The 27,873-nt window shown below is 40.0% G+C and overlaps 1 protein-coding gene across 1 annotated transcript; it reads right to left on the bottom strand.

Moving 5' to 3' along the window:
* Positions 1-27,873, bottom strand: ptpdc1a (protein tyrosine phosphatase domain containing 1a). Its single transcript, XM_061938060.2, has 10 exons — positions 27,702-27,873; positions 25,040-25,135; positions 18,602-18,773; positions 18,380-18,460; positions 16,341-16,459; positions 12,646-12,783; positions 10,272-11,329; positions 7,087-7,269; positions 3,619-3,729; positions 1-1,344 (listed from the first exon to the last, which is right to left on the bottom strand). The coding sequence occupies exons 1-10, from the start codon at positions 27,811-27,813 to the stop codon at positions 1,210-1,212; spliced, it is 2,205 nt and encodes a 734-aa protein (XP_061794044.2). The 5' UTR covers positions 27,814-27,873; the 3' UTR covers positions 1-1,209.

The following is a 27,873-nucleotide window of genomic DNA, read 5'->3' as shown; positions in this document are numbered from 1 at the left end:
TGAACAAATTGCAAAAGATTCACCAACACAGATGTCCAGAATACTGTGGAATTTTGCGATGAAAACAGACGACTTAATAGCTGGCCACCATGCTGTCCCAAAATGTCCTCTACCATCCGCGACGTCACACGCAGGCGTCATCATACCGAGACGTTTTCAGCAGGATATTTTGCGCGAAATTTAAAATTGCACTTTAGTAAGCTAAACCGGCCGTATTGGCATGTGTTGCAATGTTAAGATTTCATCATTGATATATAAACTATCAGACTGCGTGGTCGGTAGTAGTGGGTTTCAGTAGGCCTTTAAATTTCCTTCTCCGCTCCTTCATCTTTGTATCCCCGGCGCTTTTTCCGGAGTTCACGGGAATGTCCGGCCGCGAGCACAAACAGCTCCTTGCGTGTGTAAACAAAGGGCTGGCTGCTCAACTGATCAAAGCCAAACATAAAATGGCCCGAAAAGAAAAAGTAACGAAAACACACAAAGGCGCCCAAAAACCATATTTAGTGGTTTGTGGTAAAGATAAGTGATAAAAAAAAAAGCAAGAAATGTTGAGAATAACACCAAAAATAAAGTAAAATGAAGGACGTCAAAGGAGCTACTGTGATGTGCTGTCACTCTTTTAGGCGCAGAGTATTGTATTTTTTTGTACAAAAATGATTTTAATAAATTTTGGAAAAGGGCTCTAACAGCAAAATGTGGAAAAAGTGAAGCGGTGTGAATACTTTCCGGTACATTGTATGTAAACAGGTGGATAAGATGGAAACAGGAGTAGTTCTGGACATCTTGGAAGCCCGAAACAGGAATTGTCCTGGGGGCCCATGGCTTTCAACGGATGATGTCGGTGTTTGGGGCCCTGTAGTTGCCGCGAGAAACCTTTGATGAAACCCGTAAGGATACGTGTGGTACGGTACGGTGATGATGGGGTACCGTGACACTCCTAGTGTTAGCATATAGTACGTTGCTTTATACACAAGCCAGCAACGTTCTAAGCTGAGAAATATTCAACAGTAACACGAAAACTAACTTAATAACAACAAAACAAACAGTGGCACATTATGGTAAAGTATGGCAGTATGTCAAAGTAGTAAGAGCTACAAATAATATGGAATGTACTACTCAGCCATCATTGGCCAAGCAGTATTGTATTTTTACAGTACAGTATTGTATTTTTAGTCTGTAAAGTAGTCTTTAACCCTGCTTGACTGTCACCTAGTGGCCTGATTCAAAGTTACCATTCTTCACCTGTGCTTTGTTGTGCAGATCATGAAGAATAGAAGTCAGGATTTCTTTCAGTGTGGAGTATAAAAAGTGATCCTCCTCCAGGGTAGAAGAAGAAGAGTCAATCTTGAGAGGAAAGAAAAAAAACCAATTTGTAAATAATACTTTACAATAAATACAGTAAGTTATAGGTTCGCAGGCTTTTTGTGTGTGATTGTTGCAGCCTAAAATGCCTAAAATAGCAACAGTTTTTTTTCTCAATAACCTGTGATTCAAACAAATTCTTATACATGTTTTAGGTGTTCCTTGACCTAAAAAAAGCACAGGGTCTTAAACAAATATTGTAAAAAAAACACGTTTTATACCAGACAGACTTCAAAATAGACACTAGAGGGCAGTAAAATCACATACTCAGAGCTCATTGATTAACAAATTACTGTTTTAATTAATAATAATTATTAACAGTAATATTTGTAATTTTCAGAAAGAAACACCACTAAAGGCTTTCTTATTGTCCAGTCTGCTCTGTCGTTCACAAATTGCAGACAATCTCCGTATGTGTTTTACACTTAGTGTTTGTCCATCTTCTAAAAGCTTAGTGGCCACATGCGTGGACAGCACCTTTTAGCTCTTATTTCCAAAATTGTGTACACTACTGAATTGGGGTGTTATGGCCCTTTTGTGAACACTTATACTGCCATCTGGTGGTGTCCGAAGAGTATAACATACAATGGAATTTGGAAAAAAAAGTGTAAAAACAAGAATTAGCATGTCACTAAACATGAAATACACGTTTGTTACTTATGGACTAAGTACATCATATCAAAAGATGATTCTTAGTTTGTATTCTAATTAGGGTCCAATAAGCCCAAATAGCAAAGAAAATTTAAAAAAGCATGTAAACAAACAGAAAAATAAAATTGCGTTAATCATGTATGTATGTAGTGGGGCGGTATATGCATCGGCTGGGAACATCTCTGCGCTGCTGACCCGTCTCCGCTCGGGATGGTGTCCTGCTGGCCCCACTATGGACTGGACTCTTACTATTATGTTGGATCCACCATGGACTGGACTCTCACAATATTATGTCAGACCCACTCGACATCCATTGCTTTCGGTCTCCCCTAGAGGGGGGGGGTTACCCACATATGCGGTCCTCTCCAAGGTTTCTCATAGTCATTCACATCGACGTCCCACTGGGGTGAGTTTTTCCTTGCCCGTATGTGGGCTTTGTACCGAGGATGTCGTTGTGGCTTGTGCAGCCCTTTGAGACACTTGTGATTTAGGGCTATATAAATAAAGATTGATTGATTGATTGATATAGCTCGGTTGGTAGAGTGGCCGTGCCAGCAACTTGAGGGTTCCAGGTTCGATCCCCGCTTCTGCCGTCCTTGTCACTATCGTTGTGTCCTTGGGCAAGACACTTTACCCACCTGCTCCCAGTGCCAATAACACTGGTTTAAAAATGTAACTTAGATATTGGGTTCCACAATGTAAAGCGCTTTGAGTCACTAGAGAAAAGCACTATATAAATATAATTCACTTCACTTCACATGTATAGTCGCAGATTAATCACGTAATATATTTTGAGCGTACATGCTCCTTTAACCTAACCGTGGGTGTTACCTGAAAGGCAGCATGGGTTGTTTTAGGTCAGGGATCAGGTCAATACACGTCACTGCAAAGATGAGTGAGGAGACTCCGACTAGTGAGCACGCTGGCAAATCTCACTTTAAAACACACCCTTTATACTTCAGATAAAACTTAACAGGTTTATGGAAATAAATGACTACATGTAAAACATTGAAAAAATGTTTGTGTATGACATTCCGACAATAAATGTCCAAGTATTTGGGTGTTTTTTAGGTACATTTATATTTATATGTAAGCAAGTCATTTACTGAGATTTTTCATGATTAATCCAAATTCAAAAGAGTGATTTAAAATATATATAATTTGCCACACTAATTTAAATCGATGTTTCTAGGAAATTAGGACTTGTTGTTAAATGTTTATATACTACATTACCCAGAAGGCTTACCGCTATAGACAAGAACAGGAGTAGGTCTAATGGTGCGTTACATTTGTACTAGCTAGTCGGAATTTCCAAGTTCTTAGTGGGAATTTCAACTGGACCACCCCTTGAGGTCAGCTTTCCGACTCAGAAAGTCAGAGCATTCTGACCACCCCAGAGTTGGCTTCAGGAATGAATGTAACCAATAATATAAGCAAATGAAAAAAACAGCTAAAATTCAACTCAATTCAAATGTTATTTTCACTTGATCTTTAACATGTCCGTTGTACAATCCTTCCACCCTGGACAAAACGGACATGACGTACATGCCTGTGGTGTGTAACTTGTGACTGTAAGTCTCCAGGGATTACGGTAAATTTACTCACCTTGGTCAAGGTTTTTATAGTTTGCTGAAGAATACTGGTCTCCAATTCTGCAGGCATTGGCAAAAGATGAGCAGCACAGTCCAGGATACACAACAATGTGAGGCGCTGACCCTGCAGGAGGGAATGGGCAGTTCACCAACATTACTCACAATCGCATTATAAAACATTTAGTTTTGATTTTTTTCAAGCCGATACTGATAACTTCCTGCTGGAGTCATACACATCTCGGTGAAATGTATCACTAATTTGGCTGTCTTGTTTTATCTCTGATGATATGATTGACAGTTTAGCCTGCTTGGACATACACACAACATGTAACTCAAATGAAGGAGTGTGTGTCTCGCTCCTTCATGCCCACCTGAGCGGGCCAGTCGCCAAGCTAACGTGGAGAATGCAGAGGCTCTAAAATAGATCTGTCCAGTGCCATCATTTTATTTCCATGAGGAAAATACAGATTGCTTTAGCTCTAGGGTTGTCTCTGGTGGGCTTTTTAAACCTTTCGGACACTGCAGTAATGAGAACCGCCGACGGCTTTTCTTTGCGGCCGACTTTCCGCATTTACTTTGCCGATGGAAAGTCTATCATGGACTTTTAAGGCATGAATGCTGGCGGCGTGTCGGGGTGGCTAGTGAGGTTTGATATATCGAAACAAGTGGGCTTTTTTCTTCCTCGCGGAGTGTTAGCAAGACATTTTGTGCAGGCAGCACGTGGGATGTCTTCTTCTGAAAGAAGTAATGAAGTTTTGCACGACCGACAGAAGCCATATACACTATATTGCCACAAGCATTTGGCCACCTGCCTTGACTCACATATGAACTTGAAGTGTCGTCCCATTCCTAACCCATAGGGTTCAATATGATGTCGGTCCACCTTTTGCAGCTATATACTGCGTCAACTCTTCTGGGAAGGCTGTCCACAAGGTTGCGGAGTGTGTTTATAGGAATGTTCGACCATTATTCCAAAAGCGCATTGATGAGGTCACACACTGATGTTGGTCGAGAAGGCCTGGCTCTCAGTTTCCGTTCTAATTCATCCCAAAGGTGTTCTATCAGGTTCAGGTCAGGACTCTGTGCAGGCCAGTCAAGTTCATCCACACCAGACTCTGTCATCCGTGTCTTTATGGACCTTGCTTTGTGCACTGGTGCACAGTCATGTTGGAAGAGGAAGGAGCCCACTCCAAACTGTTACCACAAGGTCGGGAGCTTGGAATTGTCCAAAATGTTTTGGTATCCTGGAGCATTTAAAGTTCCTTTCACTGGAACTAAGGGGCCAAGCCCAACTCCTGAAAAACAACCCCACACCATAGTTCCTCCTCCACCAAATTTCACACTCAACACAATGCAGTCTGAAATGTACCGTTCTCCTGGTATCGCCATAACCTTCATTATTTTTTGAATAATAAATCATCAACAATGACAATGCACTTTTAACATGTGTGCATTTATACAAAAAAAATATCTCCACTGTTCGCCACCACACAGATCACAGCACCCACACGCCACCGCTCTCATGAGCGCTCATCTGCAATATTCGTGCAAAAACCATATTTAAAGTTCCAGGCACTCCATGTGGTCCGGCTTTGATCAATTTGTATTAGTTACACTTATCAAATGATTAATCAAAGTTTTTTTCTAATAAAAATAATTGATTTAATCAAATAATTGTCATTACCAATCATTACCATGAATTGATTAACGTGGACCCCGACTTAAACAAGTTGAAAAATTTATTCGGGTGTTACCATTTAGTGGTCAATTGTACGGAATATGTACTGTACTATCTACTAATAAAAGTCTCAATCAAAAAAAAAAAAGCCCTAACCAGAAAGACAACATTTTGTGGTTTCAGCGTTTAAAGACATTATCACACTAGGACAGGGGTCGGCAACCCGCGGCTCCAGACCCGCATGCAGCACTTTGATCACTCTGATGCGGCTCAGCTGCATACTTGCCAACCCTCCCGATTTTTCCGGGAGTAACCCGAATTTCAGTGCCCCTCCCGAAAATCTCCCGGGGCAACCACTCTGATTTTCACCCGGACAACAATATTGAGGACGTGCCGTGATGGCACTGCCTTTAGTGTCCTCTACAACCTGTCGTCACGTCCGCTTTTTCACCATACAAACTGCGTGCCGACCCAGCCTCATGTTGTACGCGACTTCTGCATACACACGTAAATGACTGCAAGGCATACTTGGTCAACAGCCATACAGGTTACACTGAGGGTGGTGATATAAACAACTTTAACACTGTTACAAACATGCGCCACACTGTGAACCCACACCAAACAAGAATGACAAACACATTTCGGGAGAACATCTGCACCGTAACAGAACATAAACACAACAGAACAAATACCCAGAATCCCTTGTAGCCCAAACTCTTCCGGGCTACAATACCCCCCCCCCGCCCTACCACCAAACCCCGCCCCTCCCAACCCCGCCCACCAACATCGCACACGCCTCACAGATGAGAGTTTATAATCCTGTGTGAAGATAAAGGTGACGTTATACAGGAGACGCTGTGCGCTGCGGTTCAGGAGCAGAAATCACATTGACCAAGTATGATAAATATTTTAATTTCCTATAATTTTGCATATATTCACATTTTTTAATTGTTCAGTGAAATAGACATTTTATTATTCAGGTTGGCAGCGCACGGCGCCAGTAAAAGGATGACGGCACAGAGAGAGAGGACGGCATTTTTGGTTCTCTGCCAGTGGATAATTCAACTTCGGCGTTTTGTTTTTTTGATTACTACAAGGAGGACTTAAATAGACATTAAGTATTTTACTAAACCTTCAACCCGACGTCTTTTTCGGAGTTAAAAACGTTTTGTTGCATGCAGAAATTTTATTTCATTTTCTCTGCAGTCGTTCATTGATTTCATAAATGTAACCCATAATAGTTTGTTTATACATAACACAAAGCAAAAAAAAACGTTATATGTAGTGTTATTTCATTTTAAATTTCAAAAGAGTTTTGTGGCTCCCATTGTTTTCTTTAATTTGTGAAACGGGTCAAAATGGCTCTTTGAGTGGTAAAGGTTGTCGATGTACCATTCTTTGGCCCACTTAACACCTACAGTCCTGGTTAGTGCAAGCACACACATCCACGCCCATGAAAATTGCCCTTCTTTTACACAATTGGAAGACGTAGTCTTGGGCAGGATTCCACAAACCCACATCTCCCATGCCCATATATTCCATGACCATCTACTTAATATAGACCTATCGTATAAAGTGATTGCTACACTCTCCATCCATTACAACAAATCCAGAACAACATAAAGAAAAATCAATTTATCAGGATTCACACCCAGATCCGCAAATACAAAAGTGACATCTTCTTTGAAGCAGGAAATGGCCTGCTGACTGATGATTATTTGTCCACTTTTGATACCAGCTTTACTTTGGCAAAGTTCTGCGATGAGTATTGAAATGAACAAGAAGCAGAAGAACACAAACTACCTTTTCCAAAGAGTCGAATGCCCTCTGTGGGTTTGCACTGTCAGTCAGAGATTTGACATCTCCACTGCTGATGACAGGGTCCCTCAACTGTTCCAGCCATGACCACATGAGACTGGACAGCACCAGAGGGTCTCTTTCCATGCATAGCCTCTCCCACGCCCCTTCTTTGGAGTTTAACTCTGTCTGTGAGCCAGAAAGAACACATGTTAAATCAAGAAATACATGCGACACAGTACATGTACATAGCATACTACATCATTCCAGGGGCCTCATGTAGTAAGCTTGCGTACACACAAACACCTGGGGTACGCAGTTTTCCATGGCAAAGTTGAGATGTATCGAGGGTGAAATGAGCATGGAAATGCCAATTTCATGGCTGTCGTATGCACATTTTTACAGGCTGTGGATACTTTGGCGACTCACAGAAGTGGTCGTTTGGGCTTTGCAAACAATTGATTTGACATCCATCTTCTTTTTCACCTTCTTTCTGATGTCCAACTATTTATTTTATATTTTAGACTGTGTGCGGTTCTCACAGCGTTGACAGGCTCGCATACGCTAGCCCACTCTTTCGTTCGCTGTACACACGGGAAAGAATCACCTCCTAATGACTCCTACTGAATTCTGATTGGGCAGAGTGTGCAGATCTCAGGTACATGGTTAATTTCGGTATGATTTGCAGGTTTATAAGCGCGTGTGGTCAATTCCATGTTAATTGGGATGTAAAATAAAAGTGCTTAGATTAGTGCGTGCACACTTCAATACATCTGAATTTTAACGTATGCCAATGTTTAAGAGGAAATCCACGCAACTCTTATTAATACATGAGGCCTCAGGTGAGGCATAAATTCCTTTGGAGGACTTTTTTTTTTTTTTTTTTTTTACATTTTATTCAAATGCTCTAAATATTGTTAATATAGCTTATACCTAAAAATAACAAGAAAAAGAAGGGAATACTTACCTTTTTCAAAACGTTAGTTAGCATAATGATATTATGATGAATGGTACCAAAAATTATTTGATAACAATGTTATAACATATTTATCAAATACTTTTTGGTCCCATTTGCTTTAATAAAATAAATAAAATACTTTGTATGTTGCCAGTGAGGCACAAAGCTTGCGTATTAGATGTGAGAGGTATCACTACTACTGATTTTTTTGGCCAAACTGTTGCACTGATAACATGGAGTTGTTGGAGGAGAACAAAGCTTGTTTATTAGACTTGATCTCCATTAGCCAAATTGCTTTGTGTTTAAATTGGTATTAAAATGTAAACACTATCTTTTTTTTTAACATTGTGTTGTTTTTTTTTATGTCAGAAAGTTATTTCTTAAAAAAAAACAGTTGATGTGATGTAGCATTTTGTAGTGTATAGTACATTTTTACATGATATTTTTCTGTTAAAAATTTTATGGATCTATCCAGTTCATTCTTACGCCTTTGGATGCTTGCACAACGCACTGCTCTACTTGTCTCCCTGGAGTTGCACTAGCAGGACTAACAGCTAACCATCATGCTAAATAGAGTGTTGAAACACTAGTTCCAACAATGCATTCCTGCCGGAATTCTGGCGAGACGTGCTCCCATTGGGATTCATGCATCCCCTGCATCTGCGCATGCTTATGAATCCAGGGAATGCGGAAATGTAATTGTGCATTGAAGGACTCTTTCAAATGAGTTCAGTCGTTTCGAGTTGAATCACTAAATAACACATTTTTTGTATTTTGTCATTAATTATACATTTCACATGACAAACGATTAGGTCAAGCGGGGGTGTCAAATTGATGACGTGCGGGCCACCCATGAAACGTGGCTGTTTTTTTTTATGGTGCCGAAAAACGCTAATAAATGAAAAATAGAGCAAAAAGCATCATGTAATTTTTGTATCCTTTGACAGCCCTAATTTATTGTTTTTTACATTGTGGTTCTTCCTGTTCAAATAAATCTTGCATAAAAATTATTGTACTTTTCACATATTTGTGAGGGGCTACAACATCAGCTGGGTATCAAATTAGGGATGTTCCGATCAGGGATTAATGCTGCCATTTCCTGCTTTTATGAGTGAGATTGGCCAATACCAATACATATCCCATTTATTTACTGTAAATGTTTTAATATATTTGGTGAGTTCTATTGACAGTTTAACAGTCCATCCATCCATTCATCTTCTTTCGCCTATCCGAGGTTGGGTCGCGGGGGTAGCAGCCTAAGCAGAGAAACCCAGACTTCCCTCTACCCAGCCACTTCGTCCAGCTCCTCCCGGGGGATTCCGGGGCGTTCCCACGCCAGCCGGGAGACATAGTCTTCCCAACGTGTCCTGGGTCTTCCCCGTGGCCTCATTTCGGCCGCCTTTACCTGTTTCAGCTGCGAACCGATCCAGTGAGAGCTGAAGATCCTGGCCAGATGAAGCCATCAGGACCACATCATCTGCAAAAAGCAGAGACCCAATCCTGTCCCCAAAAATCGACTGTCCCAAACCGGATCCCCTCAACGCTCTGACTGCGCCTAGAAATTCTGTCCATAAAAGTTATGAACAGAATCAGTGACAGAGGGCAGCCTTGGCGGAGTCCAACCCTCACTGGAAACAGGTCCGACTTACTGCTGGAACGGTATCAGCACTATTTTCAAACTAGTTCCTTATTTTCTTTTATTCAATTCTGTACATTTATTTAACTGTGTATGGAGATACACCATTAGCTTGTCAGTTGGGGGACTAAAAATAAATATAATATTAGCCGAGGGATCCGAGTTTGTGATTGGCATTTAAATGCTGTAATCGGCAATGTCGATCACATACTTTTACAAGAAGATCGGCCACCGAACAGCATTGGCCGAAAGTAGAATGGGTCATTTGTAAGAAGATGACACTTGTCAAACGTCGCATCAAACTATGTACACATTTAAAAAATAACAAAGTTGTAATGATCGCCACAATCCTACATGAAATACTTATTTTCTCTACTGTATTAGAACGAAGGAATTTTGATTTGAATTGTGACTTAGAAAGAGTTCATCTGCATTTTTCTAGCTTCTTGCTGCACGATGTTGGGAAATTAACTTTGCATTTTAAATGTGGCTAAACTTGACAATCATTGAACAAACTTTAGAAAATAAGCATGCCTAATGATGACCGTGTCAGATCTTTTGAATTGTAGTTTTGGGTATGTTGTATGAGGATCCTACCTGCCACACTGAGACCTGGGCAGTGACATCCTTGTCTGTCTGGTCCATGGCCAAGGCTTTGGCCACCTGCAGGGTTCTGCTCTCTGGGGACAGCTCAGAATGGAGGGTAAGCACTGGAAACCCGGCGTTATCCCCATCATTCGCTGGGACATGCATTCCCTGCGTCTCTTGACTGGCTAGCATTTTGCTTGACAAAACATGCAGTATGGTGTCACAATCAGCTTGCATTCGCTGCTTAGACATCCCTAAAGGCAACGCAGGATCCCCCATGTTCAAAAGAGTTTTCACAAATGGGGAACCGCTTTCAAGAATACTTGAAGCAATGTCCTGAGGATGAAATGAAGAGGAAGTGATGTTGCTGTGAGACAGGGAGTGTTTGGTCAGACAGTGAATCGGTCGTGTGCTGCTCTTCGAAATTGCCAAATCCCGCCGGTGTGCTCCAAGTTTGTCAAGGACAGAATCGCTGAAGCTGAGGTTCTTATTGTTGGAGAGGGAGGATCTAAGAAGGGTAGCTGCATTCTGCCTCCAGAGTGGGTTAAGCTCATGGTCACTGATGAGAGGTTGAATTTGAGCAGGCGTGGTCTCCACTAGGCTGAAAGGATTGGATGAGCAAGAAGCAACCGGGATGCCTTTCCCTCTCAGTTCCTTCCCAAGCTGCTGAAGGGCCTGTTGGGATACAGTTTTCTCCACCTCAGCTGTGAGGTCGGGAATCTCCAGCCACTCTTCTTCCATCACCAATTGCCGGTTGGCGGCAATGTCAATGAGACGCCTGCAAACCAGCTGGACCAACTTGGGCACATTTTTCATCTGTCGCGCTTCGTAGCCATGCAGCAGGTGGCGCTGCCTGGTTAGGTACTGGGACAACGTGACAGCGCTGGCTTTGGAATCCGCACATGAAAATATGTTTCTGAGAGGAACTAGGAATTGGGCAAACTCCCTGACACACAGCAGCTGGCCTCTAGTCTGAATAGAGTTGGGCCTCTTGACTCGCACAAACAGGATGGCTTGGTCAGCGTTCATCCGACACGTGAAGACCAAGTAACAAGCCAACAGCACACCTGTGAGAGAAAACCAGCAAGCAAAAAACAATATTTCTTTCAAACCTGTCGGTTGTATGATAAGCACTTAATAAAATCATCCTTGTTATTACATAACACGTAATACCAAGCGTGTCACGCTACATAGTTTGCAAACCCCTCTTTTTGCAAACTTTTGAATTTAAAATCTTTTAGATCAAGCCCCATGAACTTGCGTTCGAACCATGCCTCTGTGTACGAATGCTTCATTCATTTTGTGTTTAGCCTGCCACAAAAAATAGGGCGCAGCATTTTATCGAGGAGGCGCAGCCCTCCACATCACTTGCTGCGCATTGCAGTACAATACTTGTCAGTCACTACTCAGTGCTTCAGCGTGTGTGCCTTTTTTCTGTGTTTTTTCGTCTTTGCCAAAGTGCAACCGGGTGTGACGTCAAGCGCAACCACGGTATCGTAACATGGCTCCTTTGGATTTTACGTGAATCGGTAGTACCGGCGGGATTTGGTTGGTGCTAAAAAAAAAAAATAGTACAGGATTTGGTAAACATCCCTTTGTATAGCATATCTATCTATAAATTAGGTCAATATTTAAATCAACATAAGTTACAATGGCCTGGATGAATGAGAACATCTTTATTTTAGTTATTTATTTATTTTATTAAGACTCATATCCACAAAGCAATTCTTTAATAAATTCATAACTTTTTAAGTCTTTTTGAATTTTTATTTTTTTAAGAATCAATTCTTAAAAAGATGTATTTTAGGCCATATCTGTGCTTACTTGCTGTGTGCTTACATTATACGCCAGCAGCCAAGGGGAACTCTTGTAACCTGTAACCCGTTTTGAAATATATTTTGCGAGAATCGATTTCAATCGAGACTCGTGTTAAATAGACAATCCATTCTGAATCGAATTGTCTCCCCCAGAATCGGAATCGAACTGAATTGTTATAAGACTCACATCCCTACTGGTAGTAACATAATTTGATCAGTACTTTGAAAAGTACCAAATTCAATAACCATCCCTAAACACAAATCTAATTTGAAAACTAATACAATGCAGTTCAGTCTTGGACTCATGACTAATAATGGTGCCAAAGCAAAGCCAGGTCTTAAAACCCCTCATCCTTAGTTAAGGTTTCCTGTTTAGGAACACTTGTCCTTTGCAGTTAAATACGTAAACAAAGACAGGTGGATAAGATGAATCAGTGTGCTGCCATTGTCTAGTAGAGATGGAAAACAGGACTACAAACAGGAACTATTAATAATGTACTTCAACCAAGTGAAGAAATGCATGTAACAGGGCTTTGGTTCAGGATTTACTTGTGGGAGTTACTAACCTGTTCTTCCTAAACCAGCATGGCAGTGAACAGCGATCTTCCCCTCTTGGATAGCAAATGACATGACCTTTACCATATCAAGAAGTGTAGTCAAAGATGCAACACCATAGTCTTTCCACCCAAAGTTGTAGTAATAAACTGAAACAAAAACACAACAGCAATGCAATTAAGAACCAGGGTTATATTTTACCCAGTAAAAAACAATGCCACTTTTTTTTTATTCTGGCAACTGAACTGCCAGTTTTTTACTGTTAAAAAATGTTGTACCTTTTTTTACATTTACAGTAGTACACTAAAAAGTACGTAAAGTGTGAAATACTAAACCACAACTTTTCCGTGGCGCATGCACTGTTGCATTAACGTGCAACAATAGGAACAGAATAAATGTTTACACTCTAGCAAGAAGCACCTCCAACTAATTGCTGGTAAAATTATTTTTTGCTGTCTTGCTCATTATTGTTTTCTGACTGTGCGGAGTGCGAGATCTCAGGCGCATAGTTAATTTAAATATGATTTGCGTATTTAAATGGGAGCATGGACATGTAGTGGCCAAGCTACTTCAACATGTGCGCCCAATTCCAAGTTGATTGGGATGTACAAAAGAAACATGCTTGTAATATTGCTTGCGCGCACTTTAATACATCAGATTTTTTTTTGTGCGCACGTTTTCTGGATCTGGACTTGCTTGTTTGATAAGGTGTGTAGTCTTTTTTACCCTGACTAAACTTCTACTGGACTCTACCTGAGATTCATATTAGACTTAAGATCTTGTTTCATTGACAGTCTCCAACACCTCAAATATTTTTGTCATCTGAAAAATTTAGCCTAATCACCTAACTTGGAATAATTAGATATTTTTACTGGCAGAAAACTTGTAATACCGAAACAGTCCTTGTCTTTTAGCCTGGTTTGTAGAAGCATGGGCCTTTTCAAGAGGGCCTAGGAACTGTCAATGTGTCCAGTTGGCCCAAAAAGTCAAAAACGGCAATCATGGTCATAATTACACTTACATCGCCACTAATTTTTACTTCCATGTCCCTGAGCAAGTTTTGCATCAAACTCATGGCATAATTAAGGCTGGATAGTTGACCTTTTCACATTGCTCTATGCACTCTAAATGATATTTTGATGCATTTTTTGGGATCATTATCCAGTTGGATTTGTGTCAAGGTTTGTGATGGAGGCAGTTCTTTACTTTTGCATCTAGGGTCTACAGTGGAGCAGCAACAAAATAAGAGGGTGTTACAAACATGATTGACAGCTAGTAGGGTTTTATGCTGCCATTTCCTTAGTAAGATCAGCCGATACCAATACCGATCATATGTATTAACTGTAAATTTCTCACTTAATATTTATGGTGAGTGCTTTTGACAGTTTGACAAAATCAACACAATATTTAAATTAGTTCCCTATTTTATTTTGTTACATACAATGAAGTCAATAGGACACAATAACTAAACAAAAGCAAAAACTATCGTACCATCTACTTCTTATTTGTTTTTTTTTGCCCTCAAAGACCTCCTCTTTTAACAGAATTATTTCCCGAATTTGTAAACATGAACAAAAACCAATTATATTTTGAGAAAATTTAAATAATGATTATCATTTAATCACTCTAGTATGTATCATACACTATCAGTTTAAGGATCGACCTGCCCTCTTGTGTGTTGCGTTGGCTGTAACAGTACCACTCACCAAAAGTTGTTATATTATCCTCTCTCTAACTCTTGCTAATTTACTTGATCATTTTATGTTAATAGCTTATTTCTTGGTGTTGTTTAAAGCTAGCTTGGCCCCTCCCGGCTTGCTCTCAGTGTGTACTGTAACATGTTCGCCTTGTCCTCCAGTGATAATCGCTGTTGTTGACCACATCACCCCAGTCCTACAGGAACTCCACTGGCTACCTATCCCATAGCACAGTGGTTCTCAACCTTTTTTCAGTGATGTACCCCCTTTGAACATTTTTTTTAATTCAAGTACCCCCTAATCAGAGCAAAGCATTTTTGGTTGAAAAAAAAGATAAAGAAGTAAAATACAGCACTATGTCATCAGTTTCTGATTTATTAAATTGTGTAAAAGTGCAAAATATTGCTCATTTGTAGTGGTCTTTCTTGAACTATTTGGAAAAAAAGATATAAAAATAACTGAAAACTTGTTAAAAAAAAAACAAGTGATTCAATTATAAATAAAGATTTCTACACATAGAAGTAATCATCAACTTAAGGTGCCCTCTTTGGGGATTGTAATAGAGATCCATCTGGATTCATGAACTTAATTCTAAACAAAAAAAATAAAATCTTTAACATCAATATTTATGGAACATGTCCACAAAAAAATAGCTGTCAACACTGAATATTGCATTGTTGCATTTCTTTTTGACAGACATTTTACTCAGAAACCTGAGCTTGTGCTTCACTGAGTTTATGAACTTACATTCATATTTTGTTTAAGTATTATTCAATAAATATATTTATAAAGGACTTTTGAATTGTTGCTATTTTTAGAATATTTAAAAAAAAACTCACGTACCCCTTGGCATACCTTCAAGTACCCCCATGGGTACGCGTACCCCCATTTGAGAACCACTGCCATAGCACATCTAGTTTAAAATCCTTCTCCTGATCCATAAAGCCCTCCACAACCTGACACCCTTCTACCTCTCTGACCTCCTCACATTCCTGTTAGAGACCTGCGTTCTACCAACAATCACCTGCTGTCCCTTCCTCACAGAACACCAAATTTGGGGGGACCGTGCCTTCTCCATTGCTGCCACCATTCTTTGGAACGCTCTTCCCCTTTCAATCCGCTCATTTCATAATCTCACAATGTCCAAGACTATTAAAAACCCACCTTTTAAAAACTGCTTTTAGAACTGGACAAACCATCTCGTAAGATAGTGTTATTTTTCATTCAGCCCATGTTATGCTATTGGTTGTTTTGGTATCATACTGTATGTGATTTTATGATTGTGATCATGTTTTCTTTTTTTATGTGTAAGTGTCTTTGCGTGCCTTTTAAAAGTGCTATATAAATAAAATATTATTATTATAATACATAATGATACTTAATATACTAAGAAATGCTGTTTATTTGCCGTAATGGAGGTGATTACATTAGCTTTGAGGAGCAGCTCCACACTGTCTACGGAGACACATAATTTAGTAGCTAGCCACTTGTCAGCCGGGGGATTGAAAAAAAAAAGAAGTGTCAGCCAGACGGGATCGGAGTTGAAAGGCATTAATCGGAAAAGGTGATCTTCTACCTTCTCACAAAAATCAGCCGATGGTGATCAGTGGCCGATCTCTAGTTCTTAGCTTTAAAAGCCTCACCTTGACACCTTTGAAAATGTTCTTACAATTGTGGACAAATAACTGAAATTTAATCTCATCTGAACATCAAATTTAGTCCAGAAGACATTGGATTGTCCATTTGGACATCTGCACATTTCAGTGGGGCTTGAAGTTGTAGCTTTAATAGCAGTCTACTACCTTGGTTGACATCTCAGTCCATGGTTTACACTTCATGGTAGGACTGAATCTTGCTGCTTCATGGATTTGTGAATGCAAATGTTCAATTTAGGAGTAAAAGAGCTGATGTTTTCTTATGTTTACTCTCATAAATCATGGTGCAAACATTTCAAAACATCAAGTACGTAAGAGACATTTGATAACTCCAACTTGATTTAGGAGACTCACTTCCTGCTTCCATAAAAGTTTCAGGTCGGTACGTGAATCCACTCTCCTGCTCCAGTGGATTGCCACAGCTGGAATGCTCTCCAGGACGTTGTAAGTTTATGACAGTCTTCACGTCACACCTGAGCAAAACAATTTGTCCATATTACTTATTTCCATTTTCGCATCCCACCAGGGAGAGGTTTCATTGCACGTACACCAAACTCAGCATCAAAACACAAACTCGCAACAAAAAGTATTACAATTAGCAACAGAAGCATTACAACTAGCAAAACCTTACAAATGTGCCGATTGTACTGCGTTTCTCGCAAACAGTTTATGCTTAAATGATACACAGACCTCCAGCTAGGTGGCAGTAATGCTTGAAGTAAATAATAAGTTGACAGGGAATTCTGAGGAAGTATACTTAGCCATTGGTTTTGACATATATACGGTAAAGTAGGGAAGGGATTCGTATGACCGCATTCCTGGGTGGAGCTCGTGTGAATAAAAGAGAGGGGTTAATCATTTTGCAAAGCAGTCTACTTAAAATGATGGAAAGCGCAACTCTACGTAGAAACTGACGCTGTGGTTAAAGTTGCTCTTTTATGGTACATTGTAGAAATAAATTTAACAAAAAAAAAAGGAAAAATGTCGTAAAATACATAACAAAATTAAAAAAGGCTGATATGTTGTTATCAGTAACGAATAAAAACATGAAGGTTTGTCTTTAAAATATATGTTTTAGCCTTTTTATTAGCCTATTTAATTCCAAATGACATGATGATGTCACAGTACCACCCTATTGAAAGAATTTTAAGAACAATATTGTAAGTTCTATATACCTAAAGGATCTTTTTAGAATGTAAAATTGTTGACTATTTTTGTTATTTATGAGCATATTTATTATTTGTTTTGATATACTGGGAGGTTATAGAACACTGTTGTTGTTTTTTTTAACATAAAATACTTATTGGCAGCTGATAGTGCAATTTCAATTCTGTGCAAAAAGATGTTGAAGCACAATGATCTGAAACACTTGACACTTTTCAATTAAGTCGTGAACTTAAAGGTTTTTTATTTTTTATCACGGTATCAAATAAGCGACTTGTCCAGGGTATACCTCGCCTTCCGCCCGAATTCAGCTGAGATAGGCTCCAGCACCCCCCACAACCCCGATAGGGACAAGCGGTAGAAAATGGATGGATGGATGGATGGATGGATGGATGGGTATCAAATAAGTATCAAGAATCATAATGGTGTGTATATCAGCATAGGCCTGGGCCGATAAAATATGTCAATTAATTGAACAATAAATTAAAATGAACTTGATAATTTTGCCAGCATTGATATATTGCCCCGTTCTTCTCAATCTTACATCATGGTGCAGGATGGTTTACTCTGTGCAGCGCGCTCACGCAATACAATTCAATGAGCAGAGTAAACCCTCTTGTCATTCACTCCCAATCTTTGTCACTGTGAGTGGAGGCGGGACTGCTAGCTTCCGACACCACGAGAATCTCGCTAATCGCGAGTTGGACGCACCGCAAGGAAACAAAAGTTAAGAGGAAAAAAGAAGATTGCAAAGCAAATATACCTTTGTGGGAATATTTTGGCTTCAAACCAAATGAGCAATATTAGTCTTTCAACACAAACAATGGAGAAGGTATGCCAAACGGCCTGAGAAAACAAAAACACACAAAAAAAACAACTGGGGAAAACTTCACTTCAAGATGTTCAATATTCATGAAGTGCAATTTTTTCTGACAGAAAACGTATTGACGATAATCAATCAATCAATGAATCAAATCAAAGGTTACAGACCTTCCAATTACATTGGTAACAAATACTCATTAGAAACAGAAGTTTATTGCATTTGAAATTTTAACTTGCATTATTGTTATTACATGTCATGCTTAAATTGTTCTTAAAATAATGCTGACAATAATAGTTTATCGACAATAATTTGTTGGACAATATAAAATCCAACAAAATTTGTTATCGGCCCAGACCTATGTTTGCAATCTTGATAGATTCTTTTAAAGGAAGAAATTGCACTTTACCTTTGGAATTGCTCAATGATATTATATTTCTCTATAATTTCAGAGGAAGGCCTTGCCATAGCTAGCAGGTTGTCTGTAACCCTACAAAAAAAGGACAGAAGAAGTTGAAGGATCCTAAAATATCTTGCAAAAAAACAAGAGGGACGAAGATAAAATACCTCTAATGACAGTACATATAGTACAATCAGTACATACAGTAGCATAGTTGGTCAGTGAACATACCAGGATGAGTATAATCCTTTAATGGCTTGCTCCTCATCACTCCAACGAGATGGGTTTTCATATTTACAGGCTTTGCCTCCACAAGCCATAGAGCACTGCATGTGACTTGGAATGACATATCTCAGAGTCTCCCCCATTTTTGTGTACTTTGCAGTCGGTATGCGAACACTGCCTAAGCAAAGACCAGACAGAAGCATCAAAAGCATCATTCAACAATGCTACATTAGGGTTGTGTGACATAGCTGATATACCAGGGTTTTCCCTACATGTAATTGATCGTGGAACACCACCATAGCAAGATAAATGCCGCCACACCTTCAAAATAAAGTTTTAGTTTTTTTACATGAAAACGAAATTCAAAAAGATATATGTATATTGTATGAGTGGATATAATGTATATCAGGAGTGCCCATTCGGACGATTGTGAGCTACCATTTGATCACAGAGGGTGTGTCAGTCAATCGCCAGCCAGGCATTAAAAAAATACATCTAAAAAATTAGCGATCATCAATCTTAACTATGACGTCACTTTTGTCACCTGATTGAAATTCCCGCCATCCGAGGATCTTGTGAGATGACGTTAGCTGCTGTGAACTAGGTATTAATAAAATAACGACCGGCAGGAAAGCGAGAAACACTTATTTTATTTTTTAGACCTGCTTAGTTGCCTTGTGGTTAGAGTGTTCGCCCTGAGATCGGTAGGTCGTGAGTTCAAACCCCGGTCGAGTCATACCAAAGACTATAAAAATGGGTTATCTCCCTGCTTGACACTCAGCATCAAGGGTTGGAATTGGGGGTTAAATCACCAAATGATTCCCGAGCGCCGCCACCGCTGCTGCTTACTGCTCCCCTCACCTCTCAGGGGGTGGAACAAGGGGATGGGTCAAATGCAGAGGGTAATTTCACCACACCTAGTGTGTGTGTGACTATCAGTGGTACTTTAACTTTAATATCAACATACTTTTGTGCCGTACCTGCTGTCAGAAGCCTTAAGACCGACCGCACAGTGCCTGTACTTTACAATAAAAGCGTGGTTTCATTCTGGCCTGTGCTAACAAAATAAGAGTCAGAAAGCTAGCGCACACAAGCTAGCAAGACACAAGATGTGTCCCAATTCAGGGTCTGCATCCTTCGAAGGGCGAATTTGAAGGCAGCTTCGAAGGCTGTCCCAATTCATTCAAATTCGAAGGCTCATCCAAATGCAGTCGATGAATGCGCCCTCCTTTTCCCTGTATTCGGAGGATGCACCGCGACTATCCTTTGTGGCCTCCCATATCCCAAGATGCTCTGCGCACCTTTGTTCAACCCGGATCTTTATGACGATGGCGGCAAATACAAGCAGCGGCAACGGCAGCGAATACACTTTCAACCAGGAAATCTTCCGCAGGCTAGACTGTCCCATTTAACAACGGGTGACGCATCCTTCGGAGGTGCCTCCGAAAGTCCAGCCTTCTGAGGCTGCGTAGGCCGGGTCCTCCGAAGGATGCAGACCCTGAATTGGGACACGGCTACAGAGTTTTACGTCATTGTGTTTCATGTAAAGTGTATAAAAACGAGTATGGAAGCTGAACAATTAAGATGCCGAAAACCAATCACTTTCATGTGGTACTGGACAGAAATTAGTTCTTTTTTCCCCTTCTCCATTCAAAAATGTGGAAGTTATCAGCAGAACTGTGAATCCTCTCTGATTCCAATCAGAGCAAGTCATCAAAATCAGTTAATGCACCAACTTATATTCTTGTGAACGCAAGATCTTTGACAAACAAAACTTTTATCCTGAAGGATTTCTTCACTTCCCGCGGACTGGACTTCCTCTGTGTGACGGAGACATGGCTGAGGGCCGGTGAGTCTGCCCCTCTTAATGAACTTCTGCCTCCGGAGTGTTCCTACTTTAATTCCCCACGGCCGTCCGGTCGAAAAGGAGGAGGATTAGCAGTCGTTTTTAAAAATGACTTTAAATGCCGTCAGATCCGCCTACAATCCTCCTTTTCAAGCTTCGAACTGTGCATGTTTGAACTGGGTCTTTCTGATGTCGTCCTGTGTGCCGTCATCTATCGACCACCCAAGTACCACAAAGACTTTATAACTGACTTTTCTGAATTTCTGGCTGAAATCCTGCCCAAATATGATCGTGTCCTTATTGTGGGTGATTTTAATATTCACACCTGCTGTCCAGACGAACCGCTTTCCAGGAGCTTCCTGAATATAATCGACTCATTTAACTTTGTACAGTCTGTGTGTGGTTCTACACATGAACGCGGGCATACACTCGATTTAGTGCTCTCGTATGGTTTGTGTGTTTTTAATTTGGACATTTGCGACGCTGTGTTCTCTGATCACATGCCGATCTTGTTTGATATTCCCACGCAGTGTCCAGTTAAATTGTGCGCACCGCCCCAACGCTCTCGCATGTTTAATTCTTCGTCTCCTGCTCGGTTCTCCTCTATTTTTTCGACTCTTTGTGATGATAATTCTGCAGCATCTGTGTGTCTGAATACTGAAGAGTTGGTTTCTGGGTTCAACTCTATCTGTTTACAAACACTGGACACGATCGCGCCTTTCAAATGCCGCCGCGCTAAAGCCACGCCTCAACCCTGGTTGAATGACGTCACTCGGGCTGCCAGGCGCGTATGTAGAAGAGCAGAGAGAAAATGGAAAAAAGACAGGCTGCATGTGTCCTTTGCCATTTTTAAAGAAAGCCTGTTTTCCTTTCAGATGACTGTAAAAGCAGAAATGAATATATATCTATCTCAGATTATATCTTCTAACTGTAACAACCCCAGAGTTCTGTTTAAAACTATTAACACTGTCATTGATGCTCCCAAATCTGCTGGTTTTGATGCTTCTTTTGAATTCTGTGAAAATTGTCTCCATTTTTTCACTGACAAAATTGTGTCAACTAGAGCCAGTCTATCTCAGCCTTCATATGACCCTTCTGTTCCCCTGCATTTCTCTTCTGTTTTCCATCAGTTTGAGCCGGTGTCCTTTTCTTTTTTAAGTGACACAGTTAGTCATATGAAGCCCTCTGGTTCTCCTGCAGATGCCCTCCCACCTCGCCTGTTTAAGGAGGTACTTGCTACTATTGGATCAAGTGTCCTTAACATTATCAATAGTAGCCTCTCTTCTGGAATAGTTCCAGTAGAGTTTAAACATGCAGTGGTACGACCTCTACTTAAAAAACCCAGCCTCGACCCCTCTCTAACTTCAGACCTATCTCTAATCTTCCATACATTTCCAAAATATTAGAGAAGGTTGTCTACAGTCAGTTGCTGCCCTTCTTAGAGGATAATGGTATCACTGAGCTGTTCCAGTCCGGTTTTAAAGCCCTCCACAGCACAGAGTCAGCGCTTCTAAAAGTTTTTAACGATATCCTCCTGTCCACTGATTCTGGTAAATATGTTGTCCTGGTGCTTTTAGATCTGTCTGCTGCGTTCGACACCGTCGACCACGCCACCTTAATCACTCGTCTTGAGAACTGTGTGGGCATTAAGGGCGCCGCCCTCAACTGGTTCCGGTCGTACCTAACCGACAGGAGTTTTTGTGTAAAAGTAGACAGTTTTATGTCGTCCACAGCTCCTTTACCACATGGGGTCCCCCAGGGCTCAATCCTTGCCCCAATTTTATTTGCGCTTTACCTTCTCCCCCTTGGTTCTATTTTTAGGAAGTACAGAATTGCATTTCATTTTTATGCCGATGATTGCCAGATTTATTTTCCCATGGCACAAAATAACACGGTTCAACGTCTTATTGACTGCCTGCACGACATCAAAGTCTGGCTTTCAGCTAACTTCCTGAGCCTAAATGAAGATAAAACAGAAGTTATGTTGTTCGGTCCAAGTCGCTCTCCCTCCCCCAACGTTGACCTCGGCACTCTGACCCCGTATCTCAGCGACTCTGTCACAAACCTGGGGGTAAAGTTTGACTCAGATTTTAAATTCGAAAAACAAATCAGCAGCGTCGTTCAAAAAAGCTTTTATCAATTACGCCAAATAGCGAAAGTGAAACCGCTTCTATCAAGACATGATCTTGAGAAATTAATCCACGCTTTTATCTCGACTCGTCTTGATTATTGTAATGCCCTGTATATTGGCATTAGCCAGGCCTCCCTCGCCCGCCTGCAGCTCGTGCAGAACTCTGCTGCTCGTCTGCTAACACAGACCCGCAGACGTGAGCACATCACCCCTATTTTAGCGTCCCTTCACTGGCTCCCTGTGCGTTACCGAATACATTTTAAACTCCTTTTATTTGTTTTTAAATGTCTAAACAACCTCGCGCCAACCTATCTCTCCGACCTCCTTCAGCCTTACTGCCCCACCCGATCCTTAAGATCAGCCGATCAGCTGCTGTTGACGGTCCCTGACACAAGGCTGAAGCTTAGAGGTGACAGAGCTTTCGCCGTTGCTGCTCCCAAGCTCTGGAACGACCTACCCCTGAGTGTTAGACAAGCCTCCTCTCTTCCTGTTTTTAAATCTCTCTTAAAAACATACTTTTATTCCATGGCTTTTAACACTGAGTGATATCCATCCTGCAATGGCGCCCCATAATACACCTGCTGTGATCCTGTTTTTATGTTTTTATGTTTTTTATTAATTCTATTTTAATTATTTATTTTTTATCATGTTCTGTTTGTGTTGTGTTGTGTTTGCTCGGTACTCGTTTTATCTTTTAACCTGCTCATTGTACAGCACTTTGGCTACCCCTGTGGTAAATTTTAAATGTGCTCTATAAATAAAGTTGATTTGATTTGATTCTTGTCTTCATGAAAGAAAGGAATCTATATGTGTTACACATGCTTGTATTTTTATTAAACACCTTTAACATGTCGACAAAAACACCTGTTTTTGAAATGCTCACTAACACATTAACACAGATTTGTGAACAGTATTTGAGAGGAATATGTATTTTGTGTATATAGTAAAGGTTTTAGATTTTTTAGTTCAATTCATGAAAAATGAATTAATATTGTATATTTTTGTTCAGTATATTTATGGCAACATAGATTTTAGGTTTCCTATCCCTAAACTACACGCATCATTCTAATTTTACACACTATACAATCAATCAACAATGATTGGAATAAGAATAATTGGATTCTGGCTGCAAACTAAGTGTTTCAAAACATCTCATGCATTCATGACCTACAATTATTGTTGTTTACATCACCTCACATATGCATGCATCATGTGTTGCTCATCTAAACATTTTTAAAGAGGTGCTACAAGAAAAAAAGTGCAAGTACACAACTACAAGTTACAACTACAAGCAACTGTGTACAGCTCCACTAATGGACATTGGAGTGTTACTTTCAAAGGCAAAATTAAAGTATTGCTAGAAACATCATTTTATATGGGACTTTATTGTATTATATGTATAGTACATGTTCCAAAAAGAAAAAAAACATAAAACACTACCAGGATTAGAGATATTACAAGTCAAAGTGATGAAGCTTAGTGTTACGCTCATGACTTGGTGTAACTAAACATTACCCTATAAGATGAAGACAATTGCATTTTATTGATATTTGAAATGTATTCAATGTTTATAAATGAATATTTAAATATACTAAATGTAAAAAAGGGAATACATATTCAAAATAAGATCATTAAATGAAATCTAGTTTGGTTACGCCATCTTGAACGCAACACAAGGTTGTAAAAGTTTCAACTACAATTCTAAATAAGATGTCAAAAGCAAACTGAAATCAAATACACACAGCTTAAAGATTGATCAATACTTATTTAAATTTAGTAATACATAAATATGATTTATCATAATATAAAAGAAATATACCTGAACAGAACGCTCATGATGGTTACACCAAAAAGTAACGCTATGGATCGCGTTTTTTCCAAGTTTTTGGGGCATTTTTATGCTATTTCCAAGCATCTCCTTTTTATTATCGTTGATTTTAAATGGTCAAACTAATGCATATTATATATGCATACCCTAGTAAACAAAAAAAAAAGTCATATTTATTTTGATTGTTACATTTTGAAGTACATTTGTGCAGGTGGGTGCGAATGTACCATTACCAGAGCTGTACACATCTACAATATACCGCAAGTTCACAACAAGTTTCAGAGATGAGAGTTTTATTTTGGATTGAAGCAGTAGTTAATGTTGTACTTTCATTTACAAATTCAATAGGAATTCAATAGGAGACCTTCATTAATTACGTAATATACTGTACTATACTTCAATTTAATGTACGGTAATGTATAATCAGTAGTCAATTGATCAAATTAATTGATCGGCTTTCAAAAGAACTGTAACAGTTAATTGCAGTAATTGTACTAACAGTAAGTAAAAGTGTGCAGTTTGGACATTTTTCAACCCAAATTTTTTTTCCCAAGCAATAAAATGTGAAATACAACTAGAGCCAGTTTAAGACAGATCGCATACAAAAAAATCATATCCAAATTAATGTTGATCTCTTACCTGTTTCCATCTCTGTGCTGATGTCTGCACTGCAAGCTCCAGTCACTGAGCAAGGCAGCTCCCTCAGTACGCTGACACTGATTGCCATTGCATGCTCTGAAAAGTGTAAACGACAACATTAAAGGCAGCACTACACAAACACACATACACTCACAAAGTGTGTACACATAAGTGAGAGCACTGTTGCTCGGTTGCTTTCGACCCAGGAGACAGAAGTAAATGTGCAAAGTGCAGCATCCTGTCAACAGCTGGTGTCCCGACGACTGCACTACTGGGACCTGGCTGGTCCTGCCGCAAACAACACCTCGAGAAGCAAGGTGCTGAGTTACAAACAATGCTGACAAAGCAGGTAACACAAGACGCTACAAGGTTGTTGTTTTTTAAACAAGTGGCCGAATCACTAAAAAAATGACTTGTTTATTTGTCAAGTATCATCAACAGGATATTTTACATGACCTACCTGTTTCTGACAGGTAGGTCATGTTGGGGAACAAACATATTTCACCCAATTTGTCACTGGTGTGAGCTTTTGCAGGAGTGAAATTCTGCACCTCTCAGGTTCACCGTTTCAGTGTGATCCACTTACAACACAAAAACACTTTCCTTTTTTGTTTTAACCATTTATTGGAAGTTTTGAAATAGGGATGTTCAGATCAGGGTTTATGCTGCCGATTTCGATACATTTTATCCATGATTGAGATCAGCTGATACTGATACCATAGTATTAGTGAAAAGTAGCTAAACATCAAAATTATAAGTACGGACTACACTTTAACAGCAAGTAGCCAGCTGTTAACAATACATTAGCAAGTAGACTAATAACAGCATTGACAAATACAACCAGAAATGATGCAATATGTCACAGTCTTTGTAACCCGTTTCAAAATGTTTCTATTATCTAAAAATATTGGCACCCCTGTATTTCTGTCAGATAATGCACCACTTCTCCCAGAAAATTGTTGAAATTACAATTAATTATTGGTATTCACGTGTGGGGGGTGGGGGAGTTTGGAGGTAGCGGGGGTGTATATTGCAGCCCGGAAGAGTTAGGGCTGCATGGGGTTCTGGGTATTTGTTTTGTTGTGTTTATGTTGTGTTACGGTGCGGATGTTCTCCCGAAATGTGTTTGTCATTCTTGTTTGGTGTGGATTCACAGTGTGGCGCATATTTCTAACAGTGTTAAAGTTATTTATACGGGCACCGTCAGTGTAACCTGTATCGCTGTTGGCCAAGTATGCTGTGCATTTACGTGTATGTGTGTGCTGAAGTCGCACATTTTTAGTGATCGGGCCGGAACATTGTTGGAACGGATGAAAAGCGGACGTGACGACAGCTCGTAGAGGACGTTAAACGCAGTGCCTTTAAAGCACGCCCCCAAGACTGTGGTCCGGGTGGACTACGAGGTATAATGACTGATGAACAATTTCGTTCAATAAAGAAAGATGCCTCAGCTCAAAGCCTGAACCCCGACATTAATGAACTAGCATCCAAGAAAAGATGCCAGGTATCTGGCTTGGGCACATCAGATTAGATCAGTGTGTTGCAAACTGAGCAGTTTAAAGTCCTAAATGGTTGGTTTATTCATTGTTATTTTATTTTCTAATTTATTAGCCTGTGGAAAAAGTTAATGTTGATATTTACCTCAGAAGGCTGCAAATATAAAAGAGGCATTACATTTTTATTTTTATTGTATTTGATATACCATTGATATTTTTTAATTATTATTATTATTATTTGAAACTCGATTTTGCATGTCACTATAAAGTTATATAAGCTTTGCTTGTTCAATATTCAATGCAAAACTTGTTTGGGTCCCTATTAAAAGGTTAATTTGTTGAACCTTGGCCCGCGGCTTTGTTCAGTTTTAAATTTTGGCCCACTCTGTATTTGAGTTTGACACCCTGGCGTAGATGCAGCTGCCCAGCCATGGAAACCCATTCCATGAAGCTCTGTGCGTACTGTACATGAGCTAATTGGAAGGTCACATGAAGTTTGGAGCTCTGTAGCAACTGAAAGTCTTTGCACTATGCGCTTCTGCATCCGTTGACCCCTTTCTGTCAGTTTACGAGGCCTACCACTTGGTGGCTGACTTGCTGTTGTTCCCAAACTTTTCACTTTTCTTAAAATAAAGTTGACTTTGGAATATTTAGGAGCGAGGAAATTTCACGACTGCATTTGTTGCACAGGCCGCGTTTTATGACAGTTCCACGCTGGAAATCACTGAGAGCGGCCCATTCTTTTACAAATGTTTGTAGAAACAGTCTCCATGCCTAAGTGCTTGATTTTATACAAGTGATTAGGACACCTGATTCTCATCATTTGGATGGGTGGCCATATAGTGTAGCTTTAACCAGCAAAATGTCATCACCTTTTAAATGCTAGTGGACGCATACAATCTTACTCATGTTTGATATTATTGTCTAGCTACATGATACATTGTTATTATTACTCGTAAAAAAAAAAAGGTTTGGGGTGGACGTTAATGCCAAGTGGGGAGTGTGTTGTCGTAATGGTTATTATTTTGATGAATGTGAACATATTGTGACATGATGTGAAAGAAGAGTGAATGGTGCTGATGCTGCAACTTGATGCCTTCAGGCTAGCTCGTCTGCTCTACCGTGCTAGCTGCAGCTAACATTGTAGCCTCCATGTTTCTACTCACCGTTGTCTTGTACGTTTTGTGGACACTTTTCTTTAGCGCCCCTTGCATTGTCCACGTCTAAGAATGTGTTGTCGCCGGTGTATAACACCCGGGGATGCTCCTCCAGCCACATCCTTTGGTTAGCGAAGTGACGCTAGCTCGCTAGGCTAACTCAAGCGGACGGACATGTTCG

The sequence above is a fragment of the Nerophis lumbriciformis genome, linkage group LG03 (assembly GCF_033978685.3).
Source record: "Nerophis lumbriciformis linkage group LG03, RoL_Nlum_v2.1, whole genome shotgun sequence".
NCBI classification, from domain to species: Eukaryota; Metazoa; Chordata; class Actinopteri; order Syngnathiformes; family Syngnathidae; genus Nerophis; species Nerophis lumbriciformis.
The sequence above is the reverse complement of the archived record's forward strand: the minus strand, read 5'-3'. Positions and strand labels throughout refer to the sequence as shown.